The sequence below is a fragment of the Schistocerca piceifrons genome, chromosome X (genome assembly GCF_021461385.2).
Source record: "Schistocerca piceifrons isolate TAMUIC-IGC-003096 chromosome X, iqSchPice1.1, whole genome shotgun sequence".
Classification (NCBI taxonomy): domain Eukaryota; kingdom Metazoa; phylum Arthropoda; class Insecta; order Orthoptera; family Acrididae; genus Schistocerca; species Schistocerca piceifrons.
Genome location: NC_060149.1, coordinates 354,742,262 through 354,757,736, shown reverse-complemented (window position 1 = coordinate 354,757,736; position 15,475 = coordinate 354,742,262). Strand labels below are relative to the sequence as shown.

The 15,475-nt window shown below is 45.4% G+C and overlaps 1 protein-coding gene across 3 annotated transcripts in view; it reads left to right on the top strand.

The window, feature by feature from the left end:
- Positions 1-15,475, top strand: part of LOC124721666 (segment polarity protein dishevelled homolog DVL-3) — a 137,774-nt gene that overhangs the window by 101,230 nt on the left and 21,069 nt on the right. For all 3 annotated transcript variants that reach the window (XM_047246739.1, XM_047246740.1, XM_047246738.1), the window contains one exon: positions 11,620-11,754. In XM_047246739.1, the coding sequence (XP_047102695.1) occupies positions 11,620-11,754 (135 nt within the window). The remainder of the gene's footprint in view (positions 1-11,619; positions 11,755-15,475) is intronic.

Here is a 15,475-nt window from a genome sequence, read left to right as displayed (position 1 = left end):
ATAATGGTCTGCATTACCTCTGTTTCTGTTTATAAAATGGTTTTGATTTTTTAACGTGAATGGTAATTAACTGCTTCAGAAAGACACATTGGACAAGGGACGTGGTATCCCATTAATGTATGGTGTATTGATCTTTTTAAGCCTAGTTATGGTATTTTATCATAGCCATGTGAATGTCTACTCTTCAGTGATTTATGAATTGATTAGATTTCCTTCTTGCTTGTTCCCTTAAAGTGTGTGATACATAACTACATGGAACATTACCTTATAAAAGTGCTGCATACTTTTCTATACCAGTAATATTTATATTCAACTCACCAGCTGCTTGAAAAAGAGTGGTTAGTGGAACTCTTTGTTCTGGTCTTTCCTGCGGGCGAGGGTAAACAGTGAGGAAGTCCAAGCATATGTGATAAGCTGGCAAGAGGAAATGGCAATGTGATTGGAAGACTCTGATGTGACAGCACTCATTCATCAGGTTCTCAACAGTTCAGGCAAATAGAATTAAACTACCTAATGGGGATTTTGGGCATATTCAAGAAACTGGTGAACTCACTTGCCTTGAGGCTGCCAGAAAGACATTTGCTTTACTAAAGTATTCTACGTCTGGAGGCAGTAACAGATATTTTTTAGTCGTTCTCCCTCCTTACTATCCTCACTTCCCCACCCTCCCAGGTGAAAAGGATTGTGTTACTTGCCGTATGATTTAAGGTACTCTCGACAAACTAGGGGCATGGTGAGTAGAAGAGAGAGTATGCTGACTCCACTAGTCCACCGGTTCTGTTGCTAGATGTCAGTTGCTCCACTTGTGATTCACGGAAGTACATGTTACCATGGCAAAGATAGCACACGAACTAATTCATTCATGAAATTTATGTAATGAAATGAAAAGTGCATGGATTTGATTAACTGATCTCAGTGGGCATCAGTTCTCAGCTAGTTTAGAAAGTTTTTGAAGAGTCTTGGACATTTACTCTTGGAGACTGGAAAGTTCTTTTGGAATCAAATCCCTTGCTTCTCCCCCTGCGGGTTCGGGGGTAAGAATAGGCCCGCGGTATTCCTGCCTGTCGTAAGAGGCGACTAAAAGGAGTCTCAACCGTTTCGGCCTTCTGTGATGGTCCCCTCTTGGGTTTGACCTCCTTTTTTCTTCCAAATTTCCGTCGTCAGTGCGTGCCATTTGGGGAAGGACACCTTACGTGGTGTTTTTGTATTGGTCCATCATGCTCCACCATCTTGCATGTTACCTATTGTCGTGTGGGGGGGACTACGCCCAACATCTTCTGGGTGGTCTCCTTCTCGCCTTGTGCGCACTCTTCTTCTTAGCGCCTACGACAACTGTGGACCCTTTAAACACCTAAAATCCAGCACTGTAGCCAGTCCGTTGTGGTGGGGTCGTCATGTACCCTCTTGGTGGTAGCCCCCTGACCACGCAGGGATCGCACTACAGATGCCTGAGCTGTTTCCTCCCCATGCATGCCAAGGAGTATGTGCCCATCTTGTCTGGGGCACGGGGACTCCGGGCACCGGGATATCGGCCAGGTACCCGTTGCTTTGGCTGGGTGGCGCCCTTGGGGAGAGCCCTCGTTCGGAGTAGGTGGCATCTGGGCGGATGTGGCGCAATGAAGCGCAATAAATCACATCAAGCTGGTGGTCGCACGGCCACCAGCGTCTCTAAGCGAGGTAGAGTCGACTTCGATGCTGCGCAGTATGACCCTCAGACGTTCCCCTCGTTGGCTGCGCCATGGGAGGGACGCCGATCTAGTGCCAAGCGGGAGCCTTACGTACCGCAATACCTTGTCTGCAGCAGGACTGATGGTGACTCCTTTCTTCCGACGAAGCCTATGTTTTTTGTGGAACACCTGGAGGATAAGTTTGGGGAAGTGGCGGGGTTGTCAAAAATGAGGAATGGGTCCATCCTCCTCAAGACGTCCTCCCCAGCCCAGTCACGAGCGTTGCTCTTGTGTGATAAGCTGGGTGACGTCCCTGTTACCGTCACTCCCCACAGTAGCTTAAATATGGTCCAGGGGATTATTTACCATCGTGACCTCTTGTTGCAATCCGATGACGAGCTGAGAGCCGACTTGGAACGACGTGGTGTGCATTTTGTCCGTCGTGTCCATCGAGGACCCAAGACAAACAGGGTGGCCACCGGTGCCTTTATCTTGGCCTTTGAGGGTGATGTCTTGCCCGAGAAGGTCAAGGTGATGGTTTACCGTTGCGACGTCAAGCCATACGTGCCTCCCCCGATGCGGTGCTTCCAGTGCTGGAAGTTTGGGCATATGTCCTCCCGTTGCCCATCCAGCACTACATGTCGAGATTGCGGACGCCCCTCTCATCCTGATTCTCCATGTGCACCTCCGCCTGTATGTGTTAACTGTGGGGAGCACCACTCTCCATGCTCGCCGGATTGCCCCGTTCTTCATAAGGAGCGGAAGATCATGGAATTTAAGACCCTGGACCGGCTTACTTGTCGAGAGGCTAAACAGAAATATGAAAGGTTGTATCCTGCTTCCCTTCGAACATCTTATGCTGCAGCCACGTTATCGTCGCCCGCACGAGCGACGGTTGTCGCTTCATCTGTGCCGCCTTCAGTGGGCCCTCGGGGCCATGTATCTCTGTCTGCCCCCCTCGTGCCTGGGGGCAAGCCTTCCTCTCTTGCCCCCTTAGCAGTTGGGGGCAAACCCTCTTCTGTCGCTCCCCCCAAGCTTACTTCGGGAGTGACATCTGCTCCACAACCGGGAGGCTCGATTCCTCCCCCTCCTTCTCCGGCGGCGTTGCCTCCGCCGGTTCCTCTCTCGCGGAAGGGGTCCCTCGGGGCTCTCCCTTCCTCCGTTTCTTCTCCTTCCCAGCCAGATGTCAGCCAGTGGCTGAAGGTTCCGCCACCTGCTGGTCGTAGGGCTTCTGCGTCGTCGTCAGCCTCCGACGCTCCTTCAGAGAAGCTCTCCCAGCCCTCTCACCCTAAGGGCAGACGCGAGAAGAAGGAACGGAATGTGTCCAAGAAGAAGGACGTTCCGGCGGTTTCAGCACCGCCTGCTGTACATAGTCCTGGCTCCGGGGATGAGGTGGAGATCCTCGCCTCTGCCGCGGATCTCGCCCTCACGGAACCCTTGGGGGCCTCTCCTATGGACTCAGCTGACTCTCCCCCAGTGGCGGCAGTTGGCTCTGAAGCGCTGTCTGCCTCTTAGTCGCATTCACGCCCTCCCAGTCCCTTCCTGCTTCCATTCTCCAATGGAACTGCGGCGGTTATTTCCGCCACCTGCCAGAGCTCCGGATGCTTCTGAGTGATTCCCCTGTTCTCTGCATTGCTCTGCAGGAAACTTGGTTTCCTGCACTGCGGACCCCCGCCCTTCGCGGTTATCGGGGATACTATAAGAACCGTGCTGCCTGTCAACGAGCGTCAGGTGGGGTTTGCCTCTTTGTTCACCACTCTGTCTGTAGCTCGCCAGTACACCTTCAGACGCCTTTAGAGGCAGTTGCTGCCAGGGTTGAGCTCTCGCTGGCTATTACTGTATGCTCTGTTTACATTCCTCCGGATGGGGAGCTCCCCCGCCATGTCTTGGCTGCGCTGCTGGCTCAACTCCCGCCACCATTGCTGCTTCTGGGCGATTTCAATGCCCACAATCCTCTATGGGGTGGGACTGTCTCCGATGATCGCGGTCGGGCCGTGGAGCATGTGTTGGCTCAGCTCGACCTTAGCCTCTTGAACATCGGTGCTCCCACGCATTTCAGTGTGGCCCATGGCTCGTTCTCGGCCATCGATCTCTCTATTTGCAGCCCTGGACTTGTCCCATCCCTCCACTGGAGGGTGCATCCTGACCTGTGTGGCAGTGACCATTTTCCCATCTATTTGTCACTGCCACAGTGTCATTCTTCTGGGCACTTGCCCCGCTGGGCTCTCCACAGGGCTGACTGGCCAGCTTTTACTTCCGCTGTAACCATTGCGTCTCCCCCACAGGGTGACATTGACGAGGTGGTCCGTGTTTTCACCACGTCCATCATTTCGGCGGCCGAGGCTGCCATCCCCCGTTCCTCTGGCCTCCCTCGGCGGAAGGCTGTCCCCTGGTGGTCGCCGGAGATTGCTGAGGCTATTCGCGACCGTAGGCGGGCTCTCCAGCGTCATAGGCGGCACCCGTCTCTGGAGACCCTCATCGCCTTTAAGAGGCTCCGTGCCTTCGCCCGTCGTCTTATTGCACGGCGTAAGCAGGAGTGCTGGGAGAGGTACGTCTCCTCCCTGGGCTCCCGTGTCTCGTCCTCGCACGTGTGGTCCCGGATCCGGCGGATTTATGGCTCCCAGACCCCTGTGGGTGTCCCTGGGCTCTCCTTGGACGGCGCTGTCTGCACGGACGCTGCCGCCATTGCTGAACGGCTAGCCGCGCACTTTGCTCAGAGCTCTGTGACTGCATCCTATCCCCCCGCCTTTCGCTCTCTAAAGGAGCGAGCCGAGCGGACGCCGTTCTCATTCCACACGCGTCGTTCTGAAACATACAATGCTCCTTTCAGCGAGAGGGAATTCCTCGCCGCCCTCGCCGATTGCCCTGATACAGCACCAGGCCCAGACTGCATCCACGCGCAGATGCTGAAGCATCTCTCCAGGGACTGCCAGAGACACATTCTCGCGATATTTAATCGCATTTGGAGCGAAGGCGTGTTCCCGTCGCAATGGCGGGAGGGCGTTATTGTCCCCATCTTGAAACCCGGTGCGGACCCACTGGCGGTGGACAGCTATCGTCCCATTACCCTCACCAACGTTTTGTGCAAATTGCTCGAACGTATGGTGGGGCGGCGTTTGTGTTGGGTCCTTGAGTCGCGCGGTCTCCTCGCTCCATCCCAGGGTGGCTTCCGTCGGGGCCGGTCTGCAGTGGACAATTTGGTGCGGCTGGAATCTGCTGTCCGTACGGCTTTTGCCCGACGTCAGCATCTTGTTGCTGTATTTTTCGATCTGCGGAAGGCGTATGACACCACATGGAGGCATCACATCCTCGCCACGTTGCATGGGTGGGGTCTTCGTGGTCGGCTCCCGGCTTTTCTTCAAAACTTTTTATTGCGCCGCTCTTTCCGGGTGCAAGTCGGTGCCACCTCTAGTTCCTCTTATATACAGGAAAATGGCGTCCCGCAGGGCTCGGTGTTGAGCGTCTCCTTATTTTTAGTGGCCATTAATGGTCTGGGAGCAGCAGTGGGGTCGTCGGTGTCTCCTTCTTTGTATGCCGACGACTTCTGCATCTCATTTAGCTCCACGACTACGGGAGTCGCCGAACGCAGGCTGCAAGTCGCCGTTCGCAAGGCAGCATCATGGGCACTGACTCATGGCTTTCAGTTCTCTGCTGCCAAGACTCGAGTAATGCACTTCTGCAGGTGTCGGACGGTCCACCCTCATCCTGCACTTTACCTCGACGGCCACCTGCTTGAAGTGGTAGACACTTGCCGCTTCTTGGGACTCGTGTTTGATGCCCGGCTCACATGGGTTCCTCATGTTACTCAGCTGAAGCAGAAATGCTGGCGGCACCTCAACGCCCTCCGCTGCCTTAGCCACACATCTTGGGGTGCAGATCGCTGCACGCTGCTGCGGTTGTACAGAGCCCTTGTGCAGTCCCGGCTTGATTATGGGAGCCTGGCCTATGGGTCTGCGTCCCCCTCAGTGTTAAAGTTGTTAGACCCCATACACCACTGTGGGGTTAGGCTTGCCACTGGCGCTTTTCGCACCAGCCCCGTGGATAGTCTACTGGTGGAGGCCGGGGTTCCCCCACTGCGGATTTGTCGACTATGCTGTCCACGTTCATTGCTCGCCAGATCATCCCAATCGTCGCCTGCTTTTCCCTGCTATGGTTCTCCATCTGCCCGAACGGCGCCCTAGGTCTGGGCTTTCCATAGCTGTCCGTGTCCGGTCCCTGCTGTCAGAAATGGGGTCATTCCCTCTTCTGCCTCCCTTCCGGGTCAGTACACCTACGCCTCCCTGGTGTTTGTCCCGGCCGTCCGTCCGTCTGGACTTGGCACAGGGACCCAAGGACTCGGTTCCGCCTGTGGCCCTCCGTCGCCGTTTTCTTGCTCTCCTCGCCTCATTTTCGGACTGTGAGACTGTCTACACTGATGGTTCCCTGGTTGATGGTCGCACTGCCTACTCTTTTGCTCATGCTGCTCATGTTGAGCAGCGCTCCTTGCCGGCTGGCTGCAGTATTTTTACTGCAGAGCTGGTGGCCATATTGCGCGCTCTTGACCATATGCGTTTCTGCTCAGGTAGGTCCGTCGTGATCTGCAGTGACTCCCTGAGCAGCCTTCAGGCCATCGACCGCTACTATCCCTCCTCTCCTCTGGTGTCCTCCATTCAGGAGACTGTTTCCGCCATTGCCCGTTCTGGTCGTTCGGTGGTCCTGGTTTGGACGCCCGGTCATGTTGGCATCCCAGGGAACGAACGTGTAGACAGGCTGGCCAAAGGGGCGATCGACGCCCCGGCTTTGGAGATCGGCCTTACGGCTCGCGACCAGCAGATGGTGTTGCGCCGTAAGCTGATTGGGATGTGGGCTGCTGAGTGGCGTGGCATGACAGCCCCGAATAAACTGCGGGCTGTCAAGGAGACGACCGCCGTGTGGCGTTCCTCCCTGCGGGCTTCTCGCAGGGACTCGGTAGTCCTGTGTCGGCTGCGCATCGGCCATACGTACCTGACGCACGGCCATCTCTTGCGTCAGGAGGATCCCCCCCCCGTGTCAGTGTGGGTCCCGGCTGACGGTCGGCCACATTTTGCTGGAGTGTCCTCGACTGCGCACACTCCGGCAATCTTTTAATCTCCCGGGCACTTTGGCTTTGGTTTTATCTGACGATGCCTCCAGGGCTGATGACGTTTTAAATTTTATCCGTGGTAGTCCGTTTTATGGTTCGATTTAGGGAGGTCCTGCACCTTTCCCTTTCTGTGTCTTTTGTCCTTGTGTCTGTTGCTGTTCTGGTGTGCCGTGAGATGGTTGACTCTTTCCCATTTTTGTTCTCGTGGTCAGTCAACCAGTCTCCGGCCATCTTCCTTTCTTCTGTTTCTTTCTGTCTGGTGTGCCTCTGTCCTGTTCTTGTTTGTAGTGTTTGTTGCTGCATTTGTGTTCTTTTAGCGCCTGGGGGGACGTCTCCTCCCCCTTTGGTTTTTACCTGCTCCGTCGATTTTGGGCTCGCCTGATTTTGGAATGGGGGACTGATGACCTTCGCTGTTTAGTCCCCCTTAAACATACCAACAACCACCACCACCACCTTGCTTCTGCCTGCAAGGATGTCGCCATTTCATTAATATTTTGTGAGCCTCTTTTCATACATGTTGCGAATGATTCCATTGATTCACTGCCTTTGAATCCTGTGGCTTCAATTTCGCTGAACGGTTTTTTATTCTGTTGCCTACTGAGTTGCTGAATAATGCAGGGCTAATCGTATGTTCTTACGTTGAAATCACTTCGGATCGGCGTGGGTGGAAGTTAATTTGTGGCAAAGTTTTAATCCTGCGAATTCTGGAGAATTATCTTATTCATAAACTTTTCAATAGAAATTACAGTTGATCTCATTGTTGAAAAGTAGCTCACCTTTATCACAAAAATTATTGTGTGTTCATTTTTATTACATGAAGAGTGTCTGAAAGTGCCCAGATTATTCTGGTTTCCTTAACTGGATTTTATATAAATCAAGTAACTTTATTTCTTATACCACTAATTCCTAGACATTGCAATTAGAAGTGAATGCAGTAAATTGCATTGCAACTTGCATACACCGCAACGGGTTGTATCCATTTGTGAAGCAGAGGAACCAACATAAACACCAGAGCCTGATTTACACCTTTATTCATACAGTCATATGTAATATATTCCACTAACTTGGTGAAACCATCAATTTTGAATGAAGATGTTATTGAAATGGGGTTGTTCTTGAAGCTTAACTTCATCAAAAATCGGAACACTTGAGTTTTTCTTTTCATCTTGTTCTTCCTGAAAATAATTTTTAATTGCTTCCATATGAGCGTTTGAGACTTTCAATAAATTTCGGAGGTGGATTTCGGAAGGAAGTGGCAACAGTCCATGCTTACAACAATGTCTGTATCTTTGGGCAACTTAATTTTAAAAGCACACTGTTCAGAAGAAACTCATTATCATACTACATTCCCTTATTGTTTTCCAACTGACATTTCTTTATTACAGTGTCTTCTGTGTTTTTTCTGTTTTTTTACTAAGTTTAGAATGATGAGATGTGATGGAGCCATCTTACACTTCATGTGAGAGCTGTTTTCGCAGAAGTATGATTTCAGCATTCACTTTTCATTTATTACATAGTCACACGACTTCCTGTTTCTTACACTTCTATGTTCTTTTTATTGAAATTGCTGGTGTGTCCAGTACCATTTTATTCCGTAAATTTTCCTTGACTGGAGAAACACTGAGAGACATTGTCACTTTTTGTTCAATGTTTCCTTTTCTGCAGGTTCTCTTTTGCAAGTATTTTACTGGTGATTTTATTTTGTGTAATGTTTTTGGTAGATATTTTGGTAAATTGGGAAATAAATGAGGGACCACTCCTGGTTTTAGAGATCACCTTTGTCGTAGAATTGTAATTTGTTTACCATCGGTAACAAACTTGTTTGGCTTTGCGATAAATTCCTCACCACAATATTAATCTCTCACAATTGTGAGTCAGATTTTTGTTTTTCGTAGGTATTGCTCTCACCCGTTTGGAAAATTATGTTTCTTTTTTTTTGGGGGGGGGGGTGTCTAAAATAATGTTTATTTTTATTTTCCCTGATGGCAGATCTGCACATTGGAGTGAAACACGTGGCCATTTCTTCTTCTTCTTCTTCTTCTTCTTCTTATTATTATTATTTATTATTATTATTCTTTATGGCCACCGCCTTCAACTGTGCAACATTCACTCACACCACCATAAAGAAACTCACAGAATAAGCACAGTTACTAGCAGCATACATCTTCCGATACAGCAAAATCACATCAACTTGAATCTCAAGTGACAGTGTTGATCATAGTTCACAGACACTGTACTGAAATTGCAGTCCTATGCACCTATGTTGGAATATTAGCACACTTTCTGTTCTACTTGTTATGCTAGGGGTTGTATCTTATAGTCTAGACAAGGCATCAAGCACATTCTCGAGCGCATTGTCATGTAAAACTGAAATGCTTATGGTTTGATTCAGTGTGATATAAATTATATTTACCATTAAAAGCACAACTGGATCATTTGTGCGGAGCTGAAAATGATTAACTTTCTAAATGGACTACAGAGATGCTACCTGTGCATAATGCATGTTGTTAAAGAACTTTTCATACTTCTTTTAGTAAAGGAAAAATATTTTTGTTGGGAGGGGTGAGGATGAATTGAAGGTAGTACTAAATTGTCAATATTGAGAAACCTAACATGTTGCATTGTAAAAATATTGCAGTATATAGAGGGAAACCAACTTCATATCTGAAATCAGTATACCAAATTTTGTGTTAAAGAAGTCTCTGATGACAGTGAAACACAACTTCTGTCCCCCAGTAAGCAGTTTCATTACAATGTTTTCAGCAGTACCTGAAGAGAGAGAGAGAGAGAGAGAGAGAGAGAGAGAGAGAGAGAGAGAGAGAGAGAGAGAGAGAGAGAGATTTAATGTGTGGAATGTGAATGGACAGATGTTTCTATAGTTGGATTACAAATTTTGATGTATAATGCAATGGAGAATTGCATCAGAAACATACCCGAGACCTAAAAAAGCCTTGGTTGAAATTTAATAACTTTAATTAAAATATGTTAATGTTACTTAAAAGTAGTAACAAAAAGTTCAGAAAGGTACCACTGTAGGTACTGACGAGTTAAATATTTATTTCAAATACATGAAAAATACACTGATGAGCCAAAACATTATGACCACTTGCTTAATAGGCTGGTAGTCCACCTTTGAAATGTAATGTAGCAGTGATTCTGTGTAGCATGGATTCTAGAAGTTCTTGATATGTTTCCAGAGGTAAGTGGCTCCAGATGTCCTTGCACATGTCTCAAAGTTCCAGTAAATTGTGGTCCAGTGGTTTGTGTATGTGGAGCTGGCATCTGATGATGTCCGAGATGTGTTTCATATTGTTCAGCTCAGGTGAATGTAGTGGCCAAGACATGAACATGAGTTCACTATAATGCTCCTCAAACCTCTGTAGCACGATTCTGGTGATGTGACATCGACAAGGAAATATCATGTATGAAGGGATGCAGTTGATCCACAATAATGTTTATGTAGTCCACAGTTGACATAATGCCTTCAGTTACTACCATAGGTCATCTAGAAGCCCAGGTGATTGTCCACCATTGCATAATACTACCACTATCTGCCACCATCCACCATGGTGCATGTTTCAAGCAGCTGTTTGCCTGGATGACAGTGTATAGAGACATGACTGATTACTTGATGTGAGAAGAAACACAATTCGTCTGAACAGGTGATATGTTTCAAACGATCCATTGTCCAGTCTAAATGATCATGTGCCCACTACAGTCATAACTGAAGATATGATTTGCTCAATGTACAGGGATTGTCTGCTGTGGAGCCCCACATTCAGCAATGTGCACTGAATAGTGTACTCTGAAACACTTGCACAGGCACCATCATTCCTCTCTGTCATAAGATATGCCACAAATTGTACCTGTAGAGTTGACAGGTGACCATCTGGAGTTGCTGTCATAAGTTATTTGATGCTCATGTTTACACATAATTTCAGAATGAGTTTTCCTCTGCAGTGGAGAGTATTCTGTGTTTAAACTTCCTGACAGATTGCGTGACAGGCCTTTACTTGAACATTAAAGACTGACTTTGGTGAGCAGTGCTATTCAGGCATGACTTGTGATCTGCCCTCACAGCCTTAATCCTTCAAGCGTCCAACTTGAATGCCTTAGAAGCATTTTATGTGTTACTCAGAATTATTTCTAATTTTGTGGTACACTGAGATAAATTTTTCCTCGGATTCATGTTTGTTACAGTGTTTTTAAACAGTGGAAAGTTCAGGTTGGAATATTGACAATTATGAAAAGGATAGGTTGCTACTCACCTTTCAGATGACATGTTGAGTTGCAGATGGCGGCAACAAATAGATTGTTACATACTGAGCTTTTGGCCAAAGCCTTCTTCAGAAAAGAAGAGAAAACACACACAGGCACAAGCAGGCACATTTACTGCACACATGACCACTATCTGTGCCCACTCTGGATAGCGGTCGTGTGCGCGTGAGGTGTGCCTTCTTTGTGTGTCCATGTGTGTGTGAGAAAGCTAATTTTCTTTTTGATAGAATTATGATTGCCCTTGAACTTTATTTAGGTTGGCATTTTAATTGCTGATTTTCCTGTTTTCTATTTTATTGGTGCAACGCTGTATGCATTCCATTTTATTGTGTATTTAAATGTTTTCGAGGAGTCCTGGAAAAAAGGCTTTTGTACATTCTGATCATAAATAGGGAATAGGTGCACAGTGCAGTTTCATTTTGGGCCCTGAATTCTAACACTATAACCAAATTATGGCTGCCTACCTCCCCTGTGTGCAAGTCTGTGTAAAGCACCATAATGGAAACCATTTGCCTGGTGTGTAAGCTCTCATAAATCTGTGTTTCTTTTATCGAATAAATTTTATATTTGCAGGCCCTTTTGAGGATCTTCAGCTCTCAGTTAACACAGACATGTCAGTAATTGTCAGAGCAATGGCACGACCTGATTCTGGCCTGGAAATTAGAGACAGGATGTGGCTGAAAATTACAATACCCAATGCATTCATAGGTTTGTATGAAATACTTTATTTTAATTTATCTGTAGTGAAAGTAAAAATAACACTTTTAATCTTTGTAATAGATGAGAGGTGTTCATTTCTCAGCTGCCAAAAAAAGGAGCATATACAGCAGGAAAGTCTGTCAGACTATAGAATTATTTGTGTGTCATTCAAACTCAGCAGTGTTTATTGTCTCTCTCTTAAATATTATTAAGACCTTATTTATACGTATCAGGTTTTCTTTCCTGTGACAAACAGTTTAAGAAAATGTGTTTGCACAATCAATAAATAAAGTTTTAATTGTGCTTTTAACTATATAGTGTTGTAAAGTTTTGTTTGAGGCTTGCATTTTCTAAACAACTGGCTAGTGAAAACATTCAATGAAGCTACATCTCTGAAGTCATTGACTATTAGCTCTAAAATATTAGAGGTATGTATAAAAGCTAAATGAAAGCAGTCTACATCCATGAACTTCAGGTTATAGACCATCCCTAGTCACGGTTTTTCACTTATTACCTCATGTGTTCAGATCTTGAGAGACTGCTACAGTATACGTCAAATTGTAGAGATCACAGGGAAGGTGGACGTGTTGCTACCTTTGTTAAAAACTTTGTCAAATGTAACACAATTGATTGGAGGTTTTGTGTTTGGAGCAATGTTTTGAAGCATGTGCCTTTGGGTTGTCTGTAAATAGTTCTAGCTATGTAATTGTAACAATGTATGAATACTGTTGGGGAATCTTGATCTGTTTGTTTAAATCTAAGATAAATGTCATTGCTTGGAAACTTAACAGTAAATTTCTCCACACACTCCAGTTGCTAGACAGAACAGGTTCTTATAGTCAATTTTCCCTCTGGAATAACTCCAGATATAAGCACCCTAATTGACAGTGGTTTTATAGGCCAAAACAAAATAAAAATCACCATTAATAAAGTTCTGAGTGCTCTCTCTCTGTGATAAACTGAGGCTCACTGTTAATAACACAAATATTTGACAAAATAAAACTGTATCCCATTGATGACACTTCAAATCATGTGTCCAAAATGTAGACCAGAAACTTGGCTGTAATGAAAGAGATGTCAGTTACTGTACCAATTATTTAGTGAAGAAATTGCAACATCATTTGAAGGAGCTTTTCCGTAATGGACTAATAGGAAAGAACCCAAAGAATAGTAAAAAGAAAAGGTAAGTGTGTCTTACATAACTGAAAGTGGAGTAAGGAAAACTTTTAAAGCATTATAAAGCAAAGGATTAAGAAGTGTAGATAATATTTCTAGCCAAAATGAAAAGCCTGATCAGAAAAATTAAGTAACTTTTTGGAACACACTTTTAACACTTCTTCATGTTAGGGCATATTCAGATACAGAATTAAATTTATGGTAGCATAGCACCTAAAAAAAAAAGGTAAAAAAAAGACGATGACGCAGATCACAAGCTAATGTTCCACTTTTCTTCTGATTACATGTTCTAAAGCCCATGGGGAAAGTACTGTATTTGAAAATTTGGAAGCACTTTGACATGTTCAGCAAAAGAAAGTTTAAGTATATACAGGGTGTATCATAATTAATGGTGTAAACGCATACAGTTGAAAGTACACAATACTAGAAACAAAAAAGTCTCAGTAAACATATGGTCGAAAACGGATACCTTCAGAACTACGAGCAACTTCTCATCTTCGATACTGTGAAACAAATCTTTTCTACTGCAAGTTGTTTGCTTTCCATATTTTGGGAACTGGTAGTATGGACCAAAACAAGAAAGAAGAAAAAAGTCCAGTAAACATGTGCTCTAAAATGCATTCCTTAAGAGCTATGAGCACTTGTTCATCCTTGCTACTTTGAAACACAACTCTTCTAATGATAAAGTGCTCGTAACTTTTAAGGTATGTGTTTTAGAGCACATGTTTGCTGTGCATTTTTTTCTTATTTTGGTCCATACTACCACTTCCCAAAATATGGAAAGCAAAGAACTTGCAATAGAAGAGATTTGTTTCATAGTATCGAAGATGAAAAATTGCTCGTAGCTCTTAAGGTATGCATTTTCGACTCCATGTTTACCGAGACTTTTTTGCTTCTAGTATCATACTTTCAACTTATGTATTTATGTCATTAATTATGATACACCCTGTATATCCTTATTCACTTACAGTTTCATAGTTTTTATGTCATGTGGTCAGTTGTCTCAAAGTATTGAGCACATGGAAGTTAATTGCTGGAAGAACCCAGTGTTGAAGATGGCTTGTTATTTTTTTGAAAAATTGTGGATAAATATGAAAACATTTATTTGGCCAAACATCCAAAACTACACCAAGCATGTGGTGTCGGGTATCTTGTCTTATGTTCAGCAGTACTGATGTGGTAGTGACAGTTGACTGAAGAACACAGGAGTTTTGCATTTTGCGTGCTCGTGTACGCAAAATACACAATGGATTGTATTCAGATTTCCCTATCAAAACATGACCAATCAGGGCTACCAGCTGTGACATCATTAAGTAGACAGTTGCTGGCTGGAAGTTTTAACTAGATACAATCCAGAAGTAATGTTGCTTTTTTTGTGAGGATGTGTGTTATGCTTGCTATTTTTCAAGTAAATATTGAATTGGTAGTGAAGCGAGTAAGAGGAAGTCTAATTGTACAGTTTCTCATAGCACAACTTTGCGTACAAAGTTGGGGATATTGTTTAAAATCAGTGTTATTCTTAAAAATGTAAGTATCTCACTGAAAACAACTGATAAATTAAATTGATAGTACAAGAATATGCACAGGACGTTTCATCCCAGAGAAACATGAGGGGAGTGTGTGTGTGTGTGTGTGTGTGTGTGTGTGTGTGTGTGTGTGTGTGTCTATCAACATACCAACGCTTTCGTTTAGTAAGTTACAGCATCTTTGTTTTTAGATATATTTTTCCCATGTGGAATGTTTCCCTCTATCATATTCTTGTTATATACTTTGTAATTTCAACACTGTGCAATTTTCATGTATAATATGCACCACTGATATTGGATACTCAATAACGAATGTACCCTCCTCTGGCACTAATGCACATTTTGCACCTGTTATTCATGCTGGCTACTAAACTGGTGAAGAGTTCTCGGGGGATATTGTCCCACTTCTCTCTTAAGGCAGTTTTCAGTTCCTGCACTGTTCAGGGAGTAGATGTTCATTAAGAAACACGTCTGACAAGAGCTTCACACCTGTGCTCTATAGCATTTAGGTCCAGGGAGTATGAAGGCCATTCCTTATGTTGAATTTCTTTACTTTCCTATGTGTTCAACACCTCAGTGGTCCTGTTTGGGTGGGCATTGCCATCCATAAGCAGAAAGTCACTACCTGCCACACCCCTAAATAGACAGACACAATCACTGCAATAGTGTGGTGCTATAATGGTATCTCGTGTAAAGATACGCATCAGCATTTGGCCATTGTGCATAAAGCCTGCAACCACACTTCAAGGCCTAGGCCGTAGCGATGAGGTTCAATAACGTTCTGTGGTTTGTAACAGCTTTCCTTCTCTCCCCACACTAACTGGTGGCCAGAATCACTTGCCACAGTGAAGCAGGATTCGTTGGAGAACATTACTCTGGACCATTGTTGCTGACCCCCGAACAACATGGTCCCTTCACTGACAAACTCTTTCACGATGGTGTAGTTGAAGTGGGATGCATTTATCAGGCTTCTGAGCATACAAACCAGTCTCATTTAATCACTATGAAATGGTTCTGGCAGAGACATA